Raw genomic sequence first — 23850 nt, forward strand, 5'->3', positions numbered from 1 at the left:
GTATCGTTAGTTTTTACGCGAACCGATACCCGATAGTATCGACGTCATGCAATCGATACCATTAAAAGTATCGCAGACGATACTCATCCCTATTTGTGTGTGTGCGTGTGTGTGTGTGTGTTTCTCTCATATTTCCAGGTCTGTAGAGGGTGTGGAGATGGGGCAGGAGCAGCACATGTCCGTGGAGGGCGTGGACATGGTGCAGGAGCACCTCATGTGCGTGGACACCCTGAGCTGCCTGGAGCGCTACGAGGAGGACGCCTGCTCTGACTGGTGTCAGGGTCTGGACACGGTGTGTCACTTCAACCTGGACCAGCCTCTCCTGTCCAGGAACACCTCGTCTGGCCTCCTGTCCGTCAACTTCAACCCAGAGGTATAGCCTCTCAAATCCAACTACATACTGTAGCTGGGTTGTTACGGCGCGTAACGTGCATCGGCTACCCCCGCAAAAAATTATAAACGCGATACCAATGCACTGTGTCATGATTGTAGGCAGTGATGTAAAGTTTCATAAGTAATGCAATTGCACCTTCTAGTGGTAAAAAAAAAAGGGGAATCCCCTAGTGGGATTTGAAACGACTGCAGCTGGTTTCCCAGCTACCAGGTGCTACCGCCCACACCACTATCCACGGCAGAGCCGCGCCGTCTCAGCCGCCGATGAGCCCTGCGACTCACCGCCGAGCTTTAATTCACTAAGACTACATTTTACAGTTTTACAGATTAATTTTGCTTGTCATAGATGATGCCAGTCATTTATGACACTTCAATTGACCTACACGTGACATCATGTCTATGTCACACGTAGACCCACTAACCTATATAAGTGCTGACATTCTGACACACACAGTACGACTTCTTTACGAGTTCTTTTACAGGGTGAAACTTTTAAAGTGAAGTGTGGAATGCTTCGTTGGACCGTGCACCTAAAAGGGCTTCCAGCTATACCGTATGATGCTGCTGTAGCAGTGAACCACAAAGTGTACTGCTTTAGAGGGGACTTCATCGAGTCTGAGCGTCGGACTGAGGTGCATGTCTTCAACACAGTGTCTTTTTGCTGGATGGAAAAAGTTGCCCCCAGAGACACCTGGAAGAGGACAACGTCTCCTTGAGGTTCATCCCATGCTCGCCGTCCGCACAGCTGTGCTGATAGACCCTGTCATCTACATCTGGGGGGGAGTTACTGACAACGGGGACTACATCAAAGTGCTTAATGCATTTGATGTGGACGCCCATAAAATGCTCACACCCAGGGTTTCTGGGACTGCTCCAGAGGGGAGGTCCGGCCACTCTGCCTGTGTCATTGGTAAGGTCATGTTTATCTATGGAGGATACAACTATAAATACACTAATGACATGTACAAGTTGGACACCACCAGAATGGTCTGGTCTTCAATTAACATCAGAGGAACTCCTCCACCTGCTTCATACATGCACTCTGCCACCATCATCGGGACAAAGATGTTTATATTTGGGGGCTACGGGAAATTCTGCTACTACAACACCATCAGTGTGTTTGACACAGAGACCAACTGCTGGCTAAACATGCCTTCTACACAGCTTCGCCCAGATGGATGCTCCGGTCCTTCAGCATTTACCCACAATGGAGAGCTGTACATATTTGGTGGCAGGAACTATGGTGATAATAACTCAAAAGAGCTGTGGAAATTCAGTCCAGCAACCTTCACCTGGAAGAAGGTTAAATCCAAAGGGGAAGTTCCATGTTTAAGAGCTCATGGCGCATGGAGGGTACACTGTTGCATGGTTGGAGATCGCATCATCCTATTTGGAGACTTTAGACCAAATTGGTCTACAGCCAATGATGACCTGTACATCTTAGACTTGAGTCCTAGTCTCAAGACGATATGCAAGCTGGCAGTTATTCAGTACGGTCTGGAGCAGTCTGGACTCCCTCACAACATCAGGTGGGAATTGGTAGCCATGACAACCAACAGCCAAATACAAGATACAAGTAAAAAAATCAAACCTCGGTTCGAAGTCAAGCGGTGAATCTGAGTATAAAATTGTGTGGAGAGTCAAATTGTCATGTGAAGCTTGGCCAATCCTCAAAGTATCCAATCATCAGACCGGGACAGACACTACACACATATAGTATTGATACTTTTACTTGAGTAAAGATCTGAGTACTTTCCCACCACTACTCTCTTATTTCTTGCCCAAAAATGCTCCTCTCTCTCTCCCCCTCTCTCTCTCTCTCTCTCTCTCTCTCTCACGGGGAAGCCTTGGCTTGAGTAGCCGTTCTGCCGTTGTTTTGTAACATGATTGAGACGGAGGGAAGGACAGAGTCACAGAGAGTGGCCATATGAAACAATGCATGCAATAATAAGAATAAAGTTAATCTGGTGTTGATTTTAAACCAATTGAACCCCGGATCCTTTGAAACCCACTGAGCCATGACAAAGAAAGAGAGAGGGGGGAGGGGGAGAGAAAGAGAAAGAAAGAAAGAAAGAAAGAAAGAAAGAAAGAAAGAAACGTTCCTCGCAAACGGCGACTCCTCTACAACTCAGTGAAGCCGGACTTTAACTTCGCCGTACGACATGTTGCATTCTGAAACTAGTTGATCTATACAACATGTCGCATTCGCGACGCGTTGTGAGCTTGTAGATCAGCTCTTTTCACCATGCTAAAACTTGCAGGAGGAGATCGAGTCACCTCCGCTGTGATTTAGGCAAGGCGTCCTGTTGTATTCCTGGTACATTCAGAGCATTATAACTCACCACTGATTCTCCCCTGTGTCACTGTTTTATTTTATGTCGGGGAGCGCTGTAATCAGCGCATCGCCTGATTTTCGCCTCCATTTACTGGCTGTCCTGTACATTAAAAGCTTTAAGCAAGCGTGCTGATACAAAGTGAGTTGCAAACTAGCCATTATAAGAAGATACATTGATACTGTTGTGTTTACTGTTTAGAAACACGTGTGCTTATGGGCGGTGCTCAGCCAGTGGGGAGAACCACCGGAGAACAATAGGCGAGGCCAATCGCAAGCACTCTATGTAAATATGCGGAGGAATGTTCCACCCCCAAATAACTACGGAAAATGTCTTAAAACAGAGCCATGTTTAAAACTATAAAACGATGACTGTATGAATGTAAAACGCCTATCTCTTGTTATTAAAACCTTCATCAACATTCAAACTGTTTTATTATGCCTAGAAACGAAAAAGACAAAAAAATTAAATCGAATGCATTTAGTGCTATTGTAGAAATCCATTACCGCCGAGTTGTGTCTCAGAACACCATGAGGGGACACATATTCTGGACGTACGGGACAGATAAAACCTGTTCATTCTGGACTGAAATGACCATATATGGACAATGGACACGGGTCAGTGACGTGACGCCCCAAAAAATGTGTTTTTAAAAAAACTTTAAATTGCAGGCATAAAAGTTATTTACTTTTGTTCTACTCACTCTCAACCTTATGGAAATACATTTTGTTTTTAGATATTTTATTGGAATCAGACTTTATTCAGCAGTTTGTTGTACTTGTGCCTAAAATCGTCATATGGTGTGACATGAAAATAATTGTTCATAAAATGAAAATGGAGTACATCTTTCTTAAGTTACTCACTTTATCAAAGTCCTTTATCATAACTAACCAGTGATCCACTATAGTTTTTTGAAAATTAATTATATCTGTATATTTTTTTCATAATCGACACTCTGTGTGAGGCCCATGTTCATGATCTTACAACATATTTTAAATGTATTCTGTCAAAACTTTCTCTAAAATTACACAAATATTTGTGACTCTTCCTGATAATATTCTCTATGTAATCCATAAACATTTTTTTGGTTTAATCATTAATAAAGGTATGATTTTTCACTATTTGGAATGTCACACCAAATGATCTAGTGTCACACCGTATGATCATATCTTCATGTGTCAAAGCAAACTGTGTTTTAACCTACCTATTAGTGAGTACTGAACTTTACTGATTGATTAAACAATTACCCAGGATAACATGGCCTTAATATTTCTGAACAGGATATTATTGTAGGGCTTTAACATGGGATAAGAAAGAATTGTAGTAGTAGATGGATGATGAGGATGTGCACAGGAATGCTACGCACACCTAAGTCTTCTGCCGGCCCACGGCAGAAGGATCCTAAAGAGACAATAAGGCGCATAGCCACACTTGGAGCCAAGGCAACATTTTATTAACACCAATTAGTGGAAACAGAACTCAGCATTCAGGTAAATTGCTTTTTTCCGAAGTCTCCTGAACTTGAACACAGCATTTTGTGTTGAACAAATGTAATTAGGAATCATGACATTACACCACATCTCCACTAGCTAAAGAGTGCTGGGTTGCGCAACTCCGAAAATAGCTGATCTACAAGCTCTCGCAGCACAACGTGTTGAGAGCTTGTAGATCAGCTATTTTCGCTAGTTTTGTCTCGGGTCCTACCTTAACACTGTCCACTGTCCAGTCCAGTGAGTGAAAGTACAAACGTATTAGATCAGATTAGATTATACATTTAGACTGTATTGTACATCAGCCAGTCGTATTTGGTGAGGGTAGCAAACCGGCTGCCTTGTTGCGGTTCTGCTATGCCACAGACAACCTCCTGCTCTTCGTAGAAAATGCAGTCTCGCCCCTTTGGCTCCTCTCTCCTTGCTGGGTCATTGTTTAGTTTCTCCCTGTACTTTCTCGTTCTCTCAGCACTTGTCATTTTCCAGCTGACAAAAGAAAATGGAATGTATAGTTTAAGACAAAGAGAAAATATTGTTTAGATTGAAACAATATGTTAAGGTTTCTGTGAAGGGGTTTCTGCTCTTTCTGTCTGATGAATTTGAAGTATCACTGAATGAAGCTAAATTACATTTTATGTAAAAATGTTTAAAACAAATGTTTAAATGTACAAAAGAAACATGGAACTTTGTTATTTATTGTTATATCTGTAGTTAAATACAGTATAAATCATATGGTGTGACAATCAAGTCATATGGCGTGACAAGCAGACATGTCACACCATTATGATTAAGTGTCACACCATATTACATTTTCTGCATTTAGGTTTACCTTGAGGCTACTATGTACACATTAGCATGCTAACAGCATGCTAGCTATATAACAAAGCAACCTAGATCTACATGGAAATATGACCAAAACTTCAAATAACTTAAGCTTTTTTTGATGAAAAGGTGTCACACCAACAGACATCCAAAGTGGTGAGTTTGTCAAAGTTTCAACAAGATGGCATTTCATGAAAATGTTAAAATCATAACTCACCTCAGACACCTGTCTTGCAGTTGTGCTGGGAGTGCTGAATAGCCTTACAGAAGAAGGACCTCTCTAGCCAATAGGTGTCCAAATAATTGCCTGTTTAATTTGTCCAAACTAGTGTCACACCAAATGATTTTGGTTTGGGGGACAAAATGTTTTTGATCAGAAATGACTGAAAACATTATGCTTTGACTTTGAAAAGATATAGGCTCACAAATAGACTTTTTTTTAGCCTAAATTCATTTTCAAATGATTTTTAGCAATTATTTTTCTTAGTTTTATTCAAGTTCCCACTTTGAGAAACAAGGTCAGGACAGTCACACCATATGAGTTTTGCCATGTTTGGTTGAAAATTCTGAAGAAATGAGGAATGAAATGTTTTAATCTTGAGTAAGTTCACATAAAGCTTAATGTCCTGCACAATATTCAGAAGGTTTTTGACAAATATATTTTTTATTTATACATGTTTGACACCGAGGACAGCGAAAACGTTACGTCACGTCACCCACCCACACACATTTTGTTTTTGATAAAACCTGTTCATTCTGGACTGAAATGACCATATATGGACATGTGACACACATTTTGTTTTTGATAAAACCTGTTCATTCTGGAATGAAATGACCATATGGACATGGGACACACATTTTGTTTTTGATAAAACCTGTTCATTCTGGACTGAAATGACCATATATGGACGTGGGACACACAAAGCCACTCCTTGGAAGCGGCTTTCACCGCTTCAAAAATTAATATAGGAGATAACAATTCCAAATATGGAGTTCCATGCTGACTTCATCGGTTACACATTGGCTCTCCGAAACATCGCTATTACGTTCAAACCTGAAGATATGTCATTTACGCCATATGTTCCTGTCATATGTTTGTGTGATTTACCCATCTTATAACAACTAGGAGCAGTGAATGTAATTTACCCATCCTATGACAACTAGGAGCAGTGATGTAATTTACCCATCCTATAACAACTAGGAGCAGTGATGTCATTTACCCATCCTATGACAACTAGGAGCAGTGATGTAATTTACATCACTGCTTAGTGTCATCAACTGGGTGATGACGTGACATCATAATATCTTACTATAAAATGGGTAGTTAGAGAAGTCATAATATTGAGGCATACAATATATATGGGCCATGAGAGCGGCCGTCTATGCCCGTAGCATAGCATAATCCAGATGGACACAAACAGGCATATGTCCGATAAGCTTGAGGATTGGTGGCTTCACAAGTCACTTTGACCAGACTATAAGTGGGCCAATGTCCATGATTGGTCAGGTTACTATAAAAAGGGTGAAACGGGCGCAAACCTCTCAATAATGTATTATTATGACTATATGTTCATGTGAATTTTTCAGTAAGCTTACCATGATAGCAAGTTGTAATGTCTTGATAGCCTACTATCAGTTAGACAATTTGTTCTCCTTCATATTATCTTTGAGCGGTGCTAGCCCCTCCAATACGTGACTTTGTGTGTATGTACATCCCTATCCTTTTCTGATTGGACAATATGCCTATGCCCCCTGTGACATCATCATCATACTGTACTTAGCGTGCTACTCCAACCCACACTGTTTCTTCAGGAACAGTATTTTCCAGTGTGAAATGAGCACTGCTCACTTCACACTGGCGTGATTTTTATATTATCTATCTATAAATTAGCCAAATCTATGTCTGTCTGTCTGTCTGTATGTGTGTCTGTGTTTAAATCATCCAAGTATGGCCATACGGACAATACATACACTAGTCAAATCTATGTAAGTCTGTGTTTCTGTTTATGCCCATAGCCAATCACGGGCTATGGGCCCGTGGGCCCGTAGCCAATCAGAGAGGGGAAAAGGGACATATATAAGGGCCACGAGAGGGGCCGTCTATGCTAATAGCCAATCAGATAACGGGTATATGTCTGAAAATCTTGAGGATTCTTCACATGACATTTCAGCCAACCAGACTATAAATTCACCAACTCCTTGATTGGTCAAGTTTCACGTGACATCATAATATCAGGCGGATATGTGTTCACTACCTCTGGGGCGAGGTGTTGGCCATGGACATGTTCTACAGCCATTTCAAACCGGAAGGAATCATGAACCCCGAGGTGGCTCTGGACTATAGGAACTTGAAGAGGAGGTGTTTGCAATACAGGATTTACTTTGATGTTTGCATGACATCAAAAAGAGACACTCCTCAATCTTAACAGAGTTATAGAATTATGAATTCCCATGTTAACACATATGGTGCCAACCCCGAGTTTCCCGAGTTTGTATTGGTACTAGTGCTGTGCCAACCCCGAGTTTCCCGAGTTTGGGCCGTTTTTGAAAAAAAAAAAAAAAAAAAATCAATTTTTTTTCCCAATTTTTTTTTGGGACCTCCAGAAATGTATTAGGCATGATCGCGATCGCGAAATTGCATGTTTAACCCCCATACCAACCCATTCTTTCAAACATGGCAGCCATGTTTGTTTACATCTGAAGAAAACATAATGGCCCATAAATCATGAATGCCTGAACGGATTTCCAAGCGGATTTTTTTGTTTGAAAGCTGTGAACAGCATCTACACACGTGGTGCATCATCTAGGCATGGGCGTGCACTTTTTACACACTTGCACAATTACATGGAAGTCTATGGTAACCATGGCAACGCGGGACATTGGCCGGAAAAAATCATTGCAACATAAGTGTTAATCTGTGCTAATTCCATGGTGACAAACTAATTTACATGAACATTAAATTGGTGATGATTGTATACCACTTATGATTTATTATGGCAATCGCAATCTGTAGTGTACTTTAGTTACTAGTTACTTTGTAAATTGAGTATCATCACAAAACGTACAATAAACACTTCAGCCCTATACATTTCGGCCATTTGAAAATAGCCGATCTACAAGCTCACATTGCTTTGCGACGCATTGTGATCTTGTAGATCTGATATTTTCAAAAGATTTTTTACACATTTGAAAACTTGATTCTGCATAATGAGTACTTTTACTTTTGGTACTTAAAGTACATTTCGATGCCAAAACCTTTCTAAAGTAAACTTTGAATGCCAGACTTTTACTTGTAAGAGTGCACACACACCAAAATACGTATGAGAGTGGAATCCGCATTCCGCCAGTGTATTTCAATGAGAATTGAGCGTTTTCTTTTTTTTTTTTTTTCAGAAATCCTCTATTGGCATGAAGCCGCTCCATTCTCTTGAAAAGCATTGGCGGAATGCGGAGTGTGTGTGCACCCTAACAGAGTATTTCTGCATTGCAGCACCTGATACTTAAGTAAAACATTTTAGTACTTTTTCCACCACTTACTTGACAGTAGGCATAACAGTCATTTATTATACAACACTTCATCCCTGGTCCGAAGGTCTGAAGGAGAAAACATTTTTGATTCATGTGTGTTTATGTCCACACCTGCCGTTTGCTTCCCCATCTCAGCTGATCGCGGTGTTGAGAGACGTCAAATACATCCAGGCTCTCGACCAGATCAACATCCCTGCCGCCGCCATGGAGGTGTTCCAGAACAGAGACATGTTCATGAAGGTAGGCAGTGATGGAGGTGTTCCAGAACCGAGACATGTTCATGAAAGTAGGCGGTCGTCTTCTGCTTCTTTGAGACGTTAACAATCTCAGATGTCATGCTGGCTATAGCACATAGAGGCACGGGACAGGTGTTGTGATGATGAGACCCAAAAGAGAAAGTAGATATTTGCCCAGAACTCAAACTAGTGAAAATAGCAGATCTACAAGCTCACAACGGGTTGTTTCGTGCAGCGTTGCGAGCTTGTAGATCTGCTATTTTCACTGCTTCTGAAACACCCGTTTTCTAAATTCCGGATAAGCGGTTGAAGATGGATGGATGGATAATCCAGCATATCGTCGCTGTCGGGCAGAAACCTTGTGTTTAACATTTTTACTTTTTTCCCCTGCTTCATCATACCAGACTGTCGCGCAAAACTAGTGAAAATAGCAGATCTACAAGCACACAATGCATAGATCGGCTATTTTCACTATCTTAAATCATTTTTGAAATGACAAATACAAAGCGAACGGTTTTGGACACACACGGTTTCCTCCCGACAACAATGATAGCCTAATATGTGTCCTTGTGTGTCTGTTTGTTTGTTCCCCCCCAGTACGTCACCAGCCTCCAGCTGCTGGTGCAGTGGTACAACAAGGTGAAGCAGACGGCGCTGGAGGTGGAGCTCCCTCTCATCCGGGCGGAGCTGGAGGCCATGGAGCAGCAGCTGAGGCGGGCGGAGAGCGGCGGGCTGACGTGGCAGCACCCGGGCTGCTGGGGCTTCATCTCCAGCACCAAGCGGCTGGTCCACGGCCTGGAGAGAGGCCTCCAGAGGACCAAGGACAACTGCCAGGTAGGGATCAGTGTTGTTTTTGACAGCAAATCTTGATTTAGTTTTAGTCATAATTTAGTCACCTGAAAAGTATTAGTTTTAGTCTAATTTTAGTCGACTAAATATCATAAGATTTTAGGCGACTAAAGCTACAGTTGATTTAGTCAGCTAAAATGTATTTGGGCAGGCCTTGATGGCATCGTAATGACTGATTTTACACTTTGTTGTGTGCTGAAAATAGCAGATCTACAAGCTCACAACGCGTCGCGCTGCGACGCGTTGTGAGCTTGCAGATCGGCTATTTTCAGCACGCAACACCTGAGAGCAACCAAACATAAAATTACTCTCTTCTCCACTAGTCCCTCCCTAACGTTTTAGTCTTTTTATTTTGTTGACGAAATTGTCAATATATTTAGTCTTAGTCACCACAGCTTAGTTTTTGTTTCGTTTTTATTTAGTTTTCGTCAGTGAAAAAAACACAGTCGACAAACATTTTTCGTCATAGTTTTAGTCGACGAAATCAACACTGCAGGTAGGGATGGGACCATAAGCCATATTATCGTTTGTCGTGAAAAAAAAAAAACACTCCCGATAATCGTATCGTGGAGATTTCATTTATCGTGAATTCGTCCTCCGTCATGCACTGGGATCAATTCACCTTTTATTTGCTGAGCTGCATATCCGGTACCATTTAAAGCCTCTATTGGTAAAAACGTGCTTATAAACATACTTGATAGAGTCTTTTTTTTCCACTCTCTACCAAATCTCTTTGCCAGAAAATAGCCGATCTACAAGCTCACAACGCGTCGCGTGCAACGCGTTGTGAGCTTGTAGATCTGCTATTTTTTGGCGAATGTTCCGCCTCAGGATAATGGATGTTGGGGATCCCCAATCGCAATAATATTGTAAAATATATTCAATATTGTATTATGACTAATATGTTCATGTGAATTTTTCAGTAAGCTTTGCTTACCATGATAGAAAGTTGTGCTCGCGTTGTGCAAGCGGTGCTAGCCCTTCCAATACGTGACTTTGTGTGTATGTACATCCCTATCCTTTTCTGATGGGACAATATGCCCCCTGTGACATCGTGTGGGTCTATACATCATCATCGTAAATCGTAAAAATGGTGATATGAAATGTTCTTATCGTCCCATCCCTACTGCCAGGCCCTGCAGGCCCTGATGAAGGGCTGGAGCAGGCAGAGCGTCTTCTGCAGGAAGGACAGCAAGAGAGGCGCGCTCATCATGCTGGACGACAGGGCCGAGCGCGTCAACAAGTGGTACGGCTCCGTGCAGAAGGATGGACAGCACATCCACAAGCTGGTACAGGTGTGTAGTGTACTCACTGTAGGTATGTATTATGCTGATTATTTAACGTGTACTTGTGATGCTGTTTTTTATATTTTCAAATATAACAAGAACACTCTTTTGACAGATTCATGGCCCTAGGGTTTAGCATTTCCCCTTGTCCTGGGATGTTTTTTTTGTGCCTCAACCCAGTGCTCATGGGTTATGGGCTTTAATTATGATTTTCTTCTTTTTTTTTTTGGAGCTGTGTGGAACACAAGCTCCCTATACGTGGCCGTGTGTGTGGGTCTGTCTCCGTCCGTCCGTCCGTCCGTCCGTGTCTGTAGCCTCAAAGTTTGGCACGCTACTCCTCCCACAGTTTTTGCACCACATACTCGCGCCATATGTCAAATCGACCGGCTTACTCGGGAATATTGTGCTAGTAACTTGCTAAGAGAAAGGTTCTATAGTTTAATTGATATTAATGTATTAGTTAATTAATTTTCCCCATTGACTTATAATGGGAATTGCAAAAACTCACATTCAAGTATTTTTCTCTCGTAAACCATAGGAGCTACAGTTTCAAACCTCGGAGAGGAGATTCATAATGATTTTAACACTTATGTTGCAATGATTTTTTCCGGCCAATGTCCCGCGTTGCCATGGTTACCATAGACTTCCATGTAATTGTGCAAGTGTGTAAAAAGTGCACGCCCATGCCTAGATGATGCACCACGTGTGTAGATGCTGTTCACAGCTTTCAAACAAAAAAATCCGCTTGGAAATCCGTTCAGGCATTCATGATTTATCAGCCATTATGTTTTCTTCAGATGTAAACAAACATGGCTGCCATGTTTGAAAGAATGGGTTGGTATGGGGGTTAAACATGCAATTTCGCGATCGCGATCATGCCTAATACATTTCTGGAGGTCCAAAAAAAAAAATAAAAAAAAAAAAAATTGATTTTTTTTTTTTTTTCCAAAAACGGCCCAAACTCGGGAAACTCGGGGTTGGCACAGCACTAGTACCAATACAAACTCGGGAAACTCGGGGTTGGCACCATATGTGTTAAGAAAGAATCCAAAAATAATTACATCACTCGGCCTCATGGTGGCGCTATAACGGGCCACTTTGCGTTTTGCCCCGTAACTCTTGAACCGTAGATCGGAAAATTAAAATTATTTTTTCCCTGGATTCCTTGGGTCAAGACGCATCTCCCCATATAGGCCACGCCCATTTGCGCCAGGATAGATTTTCCGCCATCTTGAATTTTCTCCAAAACACACTTTTTGCACCTTTTCCTACATATTTTCTTCAAATGTCACAAAAATCGGTACACATGATCCTGGGTGACCAGAGAGGTGCTACACACACACACACACACACACACACACACACACACACACACACACACACACACACACACACACACACACACACACACACACACACACACACACAGCTCCACTTCGAACAGAGGTTCGATTTTTTTTTTTAAGATTTGTTTTGGGGCTTTTATGCCTGTATTGGATAGGAAAGTAGACAGACAGGAATTTGGGGGAGAGACGGGGAGTGACATGCGGCAAAGGTCGTCCGGATCGGGAATCGAACCGGCGACGCCGTCAGGCATCAATGCCTATGTGACAATGCCTATGTGGTACGCGCCTGGACCAGTAGGCCAGTGTAGCGCCCCCAGCCAAGTTTTTTTTTTAATTGATTAGAATGTATGACTTACACAATACAGAATGTTGCATTTAACTGAGCATAAACGCCTAAAGAAGAATCTCTCCAATGTGTCCATGTGCCTTCAGGAGAACATGTCCCTGTTCGGCGCCGAGCCCAGCTCAGAGGAGTGGCGCTCCTACCTGGAGTACGTGGACGACATGGTGGTGGAGGGTCTCTTCAAGGCCATCAGCCGTTCCCTGGAGTTCTTCGTGGAGAACATGGAGTCAGGGCCGGGCCAGGCTCCTCTGCTGGAGGCCCAGCTGCTGCTGCGCGGCTCAGAGCTGAGCTTCGTCCCCTCGCTGGAGCGGGAGGCCGGGGACGGCCTGTACGAGCTGCTGGAGGGCCTGCTGGGAGACGTCTTCAAGACCTCCACCAAGGTGGAGCGCCTGGCTGCTCACCTGCACCTGGACACCTATCAGGTATGCTTACAGCTGGACTATGTCTTGGCTTACTCACCATGTTTTCTCCTCCTTATTACACTAACCTGACATGGACAGACTACTATCACTGTGTAGATATAAGTCTAGACCCTGGCAATTGACTGTTTGTCATAGCAACCACCTGTTTACCCTAAAGAGGTGGTTTACTCTAACAAAACCTGGACATCTGTACATGTGTCATTTTAGATTTGAGCTTATTTTGCTGATAGATACAAGGTTTCTGCCTGACAGTAACGATATAGCAACACAATGTTTTTGTGATTTTGGAATAAATATTTGAAGTTTTTTCAGAAAACTTCAGGATTTACAAGGCGTTTTTAGAATGGGCCTCCGTCCTAAATGGGTTAAACATGATGGTTCCAGGCTGAGATGGAAGATATGCTGGACCTGCTGGACCTGCGGCAGGAGGTGATGGAGCGGGTGGAGAAGGTCCTGGGCTCTGCGCTGCAGTACCAGACCACCTTCTCCTGCTACACCCACCTGTGGATGGAGGACAGGGCGGAGGTGCTGAGAAACTTCCTCCAGTACGGACAGGTGCTGAGCACAGAGGAGCCCCACCCCCTCCCACAGGCCCCTCCTACCATCCACCAGTTCAAAGAACAGGTGAAACCTAACGTCATGCTGCTGTGTAACTGTTTCAATTAAAGTCATTTTTAAGCGCCTTTCAGACGGAGCACAGTTGCCGCGTCCTAGTAAATCATTTTCAATGAGAGGCGGGCGGTTATTTTGGCCACGCGGAGAAGTTTCGGGGCGTGAGGCAAGCGGGCACAGTCCCGTGAAATCCCCGCGCACGTGCTCGTTCGTGCATGCGCTCGTGGGTGGCGAGAGCTAGTGTAGATTTTGGTCATCTTTTTTTCCACACTTGCCGGCTGGCACGCTGGAGGACAACAACAATGGCTGCTACTGTGTAGGTGTAATATCGCCCGGCGTTAACTCGCGGATCGATTGTGTTTGTGTCGCCGCGGCACGGCCCCCACTGATCCAAGCGGGAGCCCCCGCGGTACCTGCGCTCTGTCTGAAAACTCGCTTTCTTCATTCACTGGTATATTTTTCATAACAAAACATAAGGTCAGCACACTGATGGAACTAGACTGCACTCTGTCGAGGTGCCGACTTGCTTCTTGTGCTCTCATAGCCAAATATGGCCTACTTGTGCGCCAGCAGAGCGTGCAAGTAGGTTGATCTGTGCTGTCTGTATGTACTGTAAGTGGCTCAGCTGTCTGTGGGTATGTGACAACACTTGTTGGTTGATGGTGATGTCACCGAGAACGCTGCTCCCTCATTGGCTAAAGGCCCTGCCTTTGTCCTGTCAGCCACATACATCCAGACAGCACCGATCACCCTACTTGCACGCTCTGCTGGCGCAAGTAATAAGCTCCACTCCAAATATGCTTTGGTTTAAACTTTAACAGATAGATTACTATGAGGAGATGTCTATGGTTCTACAGATAGATTAGTAGGAGGAGATATACATTAAGGTACATTATAGGAACAGGCAGTTCTGATGTAGCAATCTGATTGGTTGAAATAGCTTTCTTACACAAAAAGATCATCTGTGATGGTCGCGAAAGGTCTGCCGGGCTCCCTCTCCCAACACTATGCTAGCAGTTTTCATGTGAAGTTCAGGGAAATAGTAGCTAAATGTGTCATTAAAAAAATACAAATCTCTATTGAATATCTTAATGACAATGAAATGAAGTTGACAGTTTTTTTTTAGGGTAATCGAAAATATTACACTTGAGGGTCACTTCTACGCTGCCTACGGAACTGCCTTCGGCTCGTTCCTGCACCAAAACAGGCGTACCAATAATCACGATAACCCACACCTTCTCGTGTAATATTGAGGTGTTCTGGTTTTAACAGACTACTATGAGGAGATGAACATTGAGGTACATTGAGGTGTTCTGGTCTTAACAGATAGACTACTATGAGGACATGTATTCAGAGGTGTCCAGGCTGCAGGACTGCAGGGTGTTTGACGGCTGGTTCAGGGTGGACATCAAGACCTTCAAGCTCAGTCTCCTCAACATCATCAAGAGGTGGAGCTGGCTGTTCAAAGAGCATCTGATGACCTACGTCACTGACAGGTGTGCTTCCTCTCTGTATGGGTTTTACAATTAAACACTCCCTAAAGTCAAGTAGCGACATGTATATGCATATGAGACATGGTGGGGGGCGGACATATATTGCGTGCAGGCGAGCATAATAGCATGTAAATTTACAAGCAAATGCCCTTCAAAGCACACGTGAGGAGGAAAAGGGCAGAGGAGATCTGTACACTTTGAGACACTCAGGCAAACTGATCAGAGTTTCAGGTGTGCCGTACATCAATTGAGCTGATGTACCACAACTGAACAGGCTTAACACTGATTACAGGTGTACAGTAGTTAGAACAAGCGCCTGTAGGATGTGTAAAAGAGCATAGTGTGTGGGTGTGACAGGCAAGAGTAACAGCTTAGAGTAACACAGTGTGACAGGCAAGGGTAACAGCTTATACTATATCGTCGTTGTCGGGTGTAAACCTCGTATCTCCAAGTTTCTTGTACGTTCTTTCGCAAAGTAAAGCCCTGCTTCATCATACAAGGCCGTAGCACAAAAGTAGTGAAAACAGCCGATCTACAAGCACACAACGCCTTGCGGTGCAAGGCGTTGTGTGCTTGTAGATCGGCTGTTTTCACTAGTTTAAATCATTTTTAAAATGATAAATGCAAAACGAACGGTTTTGGACATACAAGGTTTTCATCCGACAACGACGATATATATATTTTTTAAATGTAGGAAAAGAAAATGGTATTTTTACACGAGTCGTGACACATAAAAACGGGTCGACCCACTGTTTGGGAACCAGTGCTGTAACACACTCTTTTCTTCGCATGTTCCCACGGTAACGCATTATTCTCCATTCATTTCCCCCCCAAAAAAGCCTGGATGGTTTGGAGCAGTTTGTGGGCTCCACGGTGGAGGGGCTGCGGCGGCCCGTGTCCGCGGGGGACCCCCGGGGCCTGGTGGAGGTCATGGGTCACCTGCTGGCCCTCAGGGACCGCCAGGCGGCCACGGACGTGATGTTCGATCCCCTCAACGCCACGCTGACCCTGCTGGAGAGATACGGAGAGAGGATACCCGAGCACGTGTACTCCCAGCTGGAGGTAGGGATCAAGGGGCACGTTTTCAAAAGTAGCAGATCTACAAGCTTGCAGCGCGGCACTCGGTGCGCGCTGTGAGCTTGTATATCTGCTATTTTTCACTGGTTAAAGCATTCAATAATTCTAGGCCTAAATGGGTTAAATATTTGGCTGTATATACACGTTTCGTTCCCTGGAAATTAACTCATTCCCCGCCTCCCCCGATAGTCCCGAGAAAATCCCAATGTCGCTCCCCGCCAGGCCCGATAGTCCCGAGAATTAGCTTTTATATAATGTAATGTTTAATTACATTCTCCCCCTGCTCGTGACAAATTCTGAGCCTTTTATCTTAAAGGGAACCTAAAATATCACACATCAAAGTAAGTGTGTTTGAAAAAAAGACTGTAATAATGTACAAATTGCAATACAAATGTATAAATCTCCCCAACCACAGTTAATTGGCAAAAGACGCATTTGAGCTCAAAAGGCTGGCAGCCGAAAAAAAAGAGAAGAAAAAAACAGCTGTGTGTGTGTGTGTGTGTGTGTGTGTGTGTGTGTGTGTGTGTGTGTGTGCACATCTCTTAGCTGGCTGGTGGTCCACGACCACTGTCTGTTTCAGTGGTCCCCCTGTCCTAATCAGCACACAGTCCCATAAAGAAATAGTGCTATCAGAGTCTCTGATTCAGAGATCTGTCTCTCTCTCTCTCTCTCAAGACACAAAAAGATTATCGCCAATTCGCCATATAAATGCTTCTAAAACATACCTGAGAATGATGATGGTTGATTAGTATCCACAGGTTACTGTATAATCCATATATCCAGGCTATAATATATTGTTTTGTAATGGTCCACAAGCAGCCAAGCAGGCCATTGTCAACAGGCGGTCCTTTGCAAAAGGGGGTCCCTGGGGGGTCCGCGGGCTCAACGCTTCGCTCAGCAGAGCAGTGGGAACACGATAATCAACTCTTACAAAATCAATCAATAAAACTGCCCGATTACATAAAGTTCACACGACGCGATCCAGTTGATTCAGAGACAAGTGAAGTGGTCCCTGAAAGGGGGTCCGTCCTCTCACTACCCTGCCTGGTCTCCAGCCAACACTTCTCAAGGGTGGTGGTCGTGGACCACCACCAAAACTCCCACGCTCCCCCACCACGCTCCTCCAAAAAAGCAAGAGATCAACTAGTGTTGATTACTAACGAGCAAAGACGCAGAGGAGCTGTTTAGCAGGGCAGTGCAGAGGATTTTTTTTAGGGGCAGGGGGAGACATTTTTCTAACATGTCCTAGAATGTGAAAATAGCAGATCTACAAGCTCTACAAGCTCTCAATGTGTCACAGAGCGATGTGTTGAGCTTGTAGAGCTTGTAGATCTGCTATTTTCACATTCTAGGACATGTTAGAAAAAAGACTCATGCCCCCTTTGATGTCTATTTGTGTGTGTGCACCTGTACAGATCAAAACCCATCCGAGACCGAAAACAGACACATAGAGACAGAGAGAAAGCGCCCCCAAGTGGGGGCTCACATAAATGCTCACATAAATACTGCAATATACAGTAGTATATATGTGAAATTGCTGAGTGTATGGTCAGACATAGCCAATAAAAATATGTTTCTCTGCATTTTTCTAAACAGAAAAAAAAAAAAAAAAGAAATCCTATTACATAATTACATTAGTACACTTATCTGATAATGCCTGAAGCCATAAAGACAAATATCAAGTGAGTTATCCACTTGAAAAGCGATCGATCACAAAAAGGTCAATATTTCCAGTTGTTTCAATTATAGCTGGATTTTGGTCAAAAATGGCTATTTTGAGATGGCTGCAACTATAGAAAAAAAAGCTTTTTATTTATTTGTTTTATTTTTTGGTGAGACTAGAGGTGGTCCTGTTTCAATTCAGGTCCTGTATGACACAAAATACAGAATACAGAATTTAGGAAAAATGTCAATATAAAAAAAATATATCAATTTTTTCATTAAACAAAATGGCAGGGGAGCCAAACAGTCAATGTTAAAATGGCGGCCAATGAGTTAAGCTGCTTTTTGGGTTCTCGTTGAAGCTGACGTAATTCATGCATGTTCTAGTCATGCTTCAATAGGGTGTGCCAAATGTAGTTCTAAGAGCGGCCATTTCTTGGGTAAACACAGCCTTACACAGGTGTTCTGATTAGACTATAGCATTAGTTCTATGCAATCAAACAATTGAAACACCTGTGTTTTGACCCAAGAAATGGCCGCTAAGGACTACAATGACGTAGCCGCTGGCACACACTATAGTTGTGCAATTGGTTGATTTATTGAATAATTTATTAGAAGGTTGCATAGGATAAAGTACATTTTCATGACAGTACAGTTCACTGGTACAAGGTCAACTAAAAGGACCTTAACAATAAAGAAAATCTATTCTGTCATTAGGACCTGCCGGAAAAATGGAGTGCGGCTAAGAAACTGGCGCTGGCGGTGAGGCACGACGTGGCTCCCATGCAGAACGCAGAAGTCATGGTTTTAAGGAGACAGTGCATGGCGTTTGAGGTAGGTGTGTTTCTCTACTGGGAGCTAAGACACACTGTGCAGACCTCCCTTCCTTCTCCATTCGACATCTTGTTGTTCAGCACCTGTTCATGTTTGTTGGGATGTGCATGTTTCCCTTTGGACTCTTGTTTCTAACTTATTATCTTCTTCAAAAATCGTCCATGTTCAGGTGCAGGGGTTGACACTAAGGTCTCAGAGGCTGTAGCAACTCATAATGTAATAACGGCTCATAATGTAATAAGGGCTCATAATGTAATAAGAAAAATGTAATAAAAACTCATAATGTAATAATCAGCTCATAATGTAATAAAAAAACGAGCGCATAACGTAATAATGGATTTTTCAATAATGTAATAATGTGTTACATTAAGAACCTCCACATAGGAGGCTCATAATGTAATACAACTTCATAATGTAATAATGTATTTTTTATTACATTATGAGCTGATTATTACATTATGAGCTTTTATTACATTTTAATTATTACATTATGCGCTTGTTTTTATTACATTATGAGCTGATTATTACATTATGAGTTTTTATTACATGTTTTTATTACATTATGAGCCCTTATTACATTATGAGTTGCTACACACCCTGCCAACTTTGTTGATAAAGAATGGAGCAACTATCTGCTAAACATGCAGCAAATGAATACATATGGGGGTCATTTAGCTGTACAAAGATTATCCACAATGTTCATATACAGTTCGTGATTGTATCGACACTGGGTGTTGATTCAACATCGATAATATCCCCATGTGGTCAGTATGACGACAGTCTGCCATTGCTAGTTCTGGGCCACTTTGCCGAAGGTCATATGCAAACTTCTAATAAAGTCTTCAATCAATCAATCAATCAACCAGGGATAAATAGCACCTTAAAGCCCTTTGCACACAGTAGCCTACAGTTGCGTTTTTTTTGTTTGCTGCATGAATAAAACTAATTGGATTTGGTGTGCAATGCTGTGCGGAATCGGCGCTGCGGATCCCAAAAGGAGTCATAAAAGGAGTGATGAGTTTTTTTACCGCATGCGAAAAGACGCACAAATCGAACTGGGTTCGATCGAGAAAAAAACGCACAGCCGCAGGCTCGCAGCCACTCGTCGCACGGCTAATTCGGATCCGTTGAGCATGAGGTCGTAGAGAATCATTGTTTTCTTAAAAAAAAAAATGTCCATTTTATCCGTGCGGATAAACGCGTCTGTGTGCAAAGGGCTTAACTCTGCAGCCGCACTGAGGCCCTCCAACACAATAGTGCACCAGTTCTTTTAGAGTTGTGCATACTAGTATCCAAAACGTTTCTTCAAAACCCTTAAGTGTAACCAGTCATTACAGACAGCAATGTCAGCTTAGCTTAGCTTAGCTCGTGAATATCTTTTGTTTACAGTTGATCCTCTGGTGCCCCCCTGTGGTTGTTGATGCCCTGTGCTTCAGCACGTCAAGCCTTATTTTAAATCCGGCCCTGGGCCAGAGTGAGGGACAGAGTCAGGGCCAGAGTGAAGGCTAGACTTAGGGCCAGAGTGAGGGACAGATTGAAGTGGTGCGCTCTCCTCTGCTTCCTGGACTCTTTGAATCAAGTGTGTGACTGGTCCATCAAGGCTTACATAATGGTCCCCATGACCTTCGGCAAAGTGGCCCAGAACTAGCAATGGCAGACTGTCGTCATACTGACCACATGGGTATATTATCGATGTTGCATCAACACCCAGTGTCGATACAATCACGAACTGTATGTTGAACATTGTGGATGCTCTTTGTACAGCTAAATGATCCCCATATGTATTCATTTGCTGCATGTTTAGCTGATAGTTGCTCCATTCTTCATCAACAAAGTTGGCAGGGTGTGTAGCAACTCATAATGTAATAAGGGCTCATAATGTAATAAAAACATGTAATAAAAACTCATAATGTATTAAAAAACAAGCGCATAATGTAATAATTAAAATGTAATAAAAGCTCATAATGTAATAATCAGCTCATAATGTAATAAAAGATACATTATTACATTATGAAGTTTTATTACATTATGAGCCTCCTATGTGGAGGTTCTTAATGTAACACATTATTACATTATTACGCTCGTTTTTTTATTACATTATGAGCTGATTATTACATTATGAGTTTTTATTACATTTTTCTTATTACATTATGAGCCCTTACTACATTATGAGCCGTTATTACATTATGAGTTGCTACAGAGGCGCTTGCCCCGAAAAGTAAATTGTCCATTATAAAATGGATAAAATTTACGCTTGAATGTTAAATCCAATTGATAACTGCCAAGTGGCGACAGTCACTTTGAAAAACAGAATGAGTGAAACTGCTAGTTCTTCATGAATAGAGGGTATGCACATGCATAAAGTGAATGGCAAATCGCGTGCCAAAGTGAGTTTAACATTGTTTAACGTCATTTATTGCAATCGGATAGGACTTTTCTGTTTGGATATATTTGCTGTCAAGGCCAGAAAGTAGTTGTTCCCACATAACTTCCGACTATGATGATGATGATGTCACTCGCATGCCCTAATAGCCAATAATGAAGACAGAATGCCCTTGCCCGTCGGCCAACCTGAAAGCAAACTCCACTTGCCCCAACGGTTTATTCTCTGGCCACGAACCGTCAGCAACCGTTATCGTCAGCCCCTGCAGGTGTGATGTAGGATGTAGCATTGGTCTTGTGTGTTTAATTCAACCCTCTTTAATCTGTAGGATAGTGCTTTAGTCTTGTGAGTTTAATTCAAACCTCTATAATGTGTAGGACGTTGCATTAGTCTTGTGAGTTTAATTCAACCCGCTATGTGTCCCCCTGCAGGTGAAACTGAGTGATTACAGGGAGAGGTTCAGACGCGAGGCTCCCTTCAGTTACACCGCTGTGCATCCATACCTCAGCCTGGAGGAAGTATGTGTTCACCCAATGCTCTGTCTTTGATCTCCCATTTAACCATGGTTAATCAAACAAATTGATTTAATTGATTATAAAAAAAGACTAGAAATACTGTTCCTACAAAACAGTGTGGGCTCGCATGTAACACCATGTATGGGCACAAAGATCTACCCTTTAGCTGCACCTCATTGGCCAAGGGCCCTGCCTTTGTACTGTCGGTACAAAGTTTTGAGGAGAACTTGACTGATATATAAAGAAATAATGAAGATAACATACGTGTGCTCGCTTTCAGCGAGCCCTCAATAATCTATACTTTAATCAAATTGATTTTTAATCAGTCCCTATTTTGAAACATAATTGCCTTGATGTATATATTCAATTCAATTCAATCAAATCATTTCTTAACAGTAATTAACCGATTTTAGATTAATTGTTAACATCCCTAATAGAAAATAAAAGGTTGCAGTCAGTTGCAGCCCCAATAAAATGTCTACGTTAGATGGTATGTTGTATAGTAACATTGTGGTTGTGCCGTCCGTGTCCCAGGCGGAGAAGGAGATGGTGTGTGTTATACTATACATTCTATAGAACATTGTGGATGTGCTGTCTGTGTCCCAGGCTGAGAAGGAGATGGTGTGCCTGGAGGAGGATGTGTCAGAGCTGCAGGAGTCCACCAACCTGTTCGAGGTGTCCATCCCAGACTACAGGGACATCAAGCTCTGCCGCAGAGAGATCATCATCCTCAAGGAGCTCTGGGACCTGGTCACATATGTGCATGTGAGTGCCCTAGAACAGTGGTTCTCAACTTTTTCAGGCCTAAAGTGTATGCTAATTAGTCACAGTTATGGTCCAGTTAGAGCCCAATTGTTTTCTTGTTGCGACGTTATTTTTACAAAGATGTGAAACCTGCAATGAAAAATGCTTGATATTGACATAAGTTGGCCAGGAGTGCACACAGAGAAAGTTGGCACCTCGGCAGAGTGCAGTCTAGTTGCTTATACTGTACCTCCATAATTTAATATTATTATTATTATTATTTTCTGTCGTTGAGAGAGAGATGAAGCAGGGACCCCCACGACCTTTTCAGAGATTCCATATAGTTTCATTGTTTGGCAGCACATCATCGGTGTATTTTGGATTTATTTCAATTTGTGATTTCAGATATTTAACCACTTGAACCGTCAATACTTAATAAACTTGACCTTTCCCTCTGTACTTAGTCTGCTCTTTTCCTTCTATATGCACCAAACCTCTTTGCCGAAAAATAGCCGATCTGCAAGCTCACAACGCCTCGCAGTGCGAGGCATTGTGAGCTTGTAAATCTGCTATTTTTGGCCAACGTTCTCAGAATATGGACGCTAGGGTTCAAGTGGTTAAAGAAAAAAAGTTTCTATCACTCAAAGATTTGTAGGACCTCCTGTAGTAACTCTGAAGACCCCCAGACCCTTGCAGTAGAAGGTTTTCCACCCATCAGCGACTGTATCCACAATGACCTGTTTGCTCGTCTCTATCTGTGGACACTGGTCATCCATTCAGTGCATTCAATGCAGCCTCTAAATGTCCTCATTAGCCACTCGCACACACACACACACACACACACACTCACACACACACGTTGTGTCTTTATCTGTGCAGAGCAGCGTGGAGCTCTGGACAACCACCAAGTGGAGGCTCATCAACGTGAGCCAGATGGACGCAGAGCTGAGGCGCTTCGCCAAGGTGAGCTCCCTGCTGCACCACAGCACCGTGCATCTCTCCTATAGGCAGGGGGTCCTTAACCATGTCAGGCCATGACCCTCAAAATAATCATATTTCAACTGGGGACCCCCCACCCTGCACATGCAAGAACTTAGAAATGTAGTTTGACTCGATCTATTCCATTGTGAAAACAGCAGATCTACGAGGCGTTGTGAGCATGTAGATCTGCTATTTTCACAATTTCTGCCTCTAATGACAATTTGACCAATGTTTGACCAGAGGTACTAGAAAGGTCTTTAAAGTACTTCAATTGTCACTTTAGAAATGTGCAGATACCATGTATACACTTATACTGAATGTTGGTCTGTTAACTGTTGAGTTCATATTTGAACTGGGGACCCCCACCCTGCACAAGAACTGTAGAAAATGTAGAAGTTGGCATTACATTTAGTTTGACTCGATCTATTCCATTGTGAAAATAGTAGTGAAAATAGTAGATCTACATGCTCACAACGCCTCGCAATGGAACTGGTTGGAATA

At 42.7% G+C, this 23850-nt stretch overlaps 1 protein-coding gene across 1 annotated transcript in view; it reads left to right on the forward strand.

Moving 5' to 3' along the window:
• LOC308296806 (dynein axonemal heavy chain 11) overlaps positions 1-23850 on the forward strand; it is a gene marked incomplete at both ends in the record, with an annotated part of 198253 nt that overhangs the window by 21554 nt on the left and 152849 nt on the right. Inside the window, 12 exons of the mRNA XM_080740133.1 lie at positions 182-373; positions 8702-8806; positions 9400-9636; positions 10785-10946; positions 12716-13048; positions 13433-13672; positions 14987-15156; positions 15993-16215; positions 18610-18726; positions 21541-21627; positions 22231-22389; positions 23248-23331. Coding sequence (XP_080596259.1) covers positions 182-373; positions 8702-8806; positions 9400-9636; positions 10785-10946; positions 12716-13048; positions 13433-13672; positions 14987-15156; positions 15993-16215; positions 18610-18726; positions 21541-21627; positions 22231-22389; positions 23248-23331 — 2109 coding nt within the window. The remainder of the gene's footprint in view (positions 1-181; positions 374-8701; positions 8807-9399; positions 9637-10784; positions 10947-12715; positions 13049-13432; positions 13673-14986; positions 15157-15992; positions 16216-18609; positions 18727-21540; positions 21628-22230; positions 22390-23247; positions 23332-23850) is intronic.

The sequence above is a fragment of the Nannobrachium achirus genome (genome assembly GCF_963921795.1).
Source record: "Nannobrachium achirus genome assembly, chromosome: 2".
NCBI classification, from domain to species: Eukaryota; Metazoa; Chordata; class Actinopteri; order Myctophiformes; family Myctophidae; genus Nannobrachium; species Nannobrachium achirus.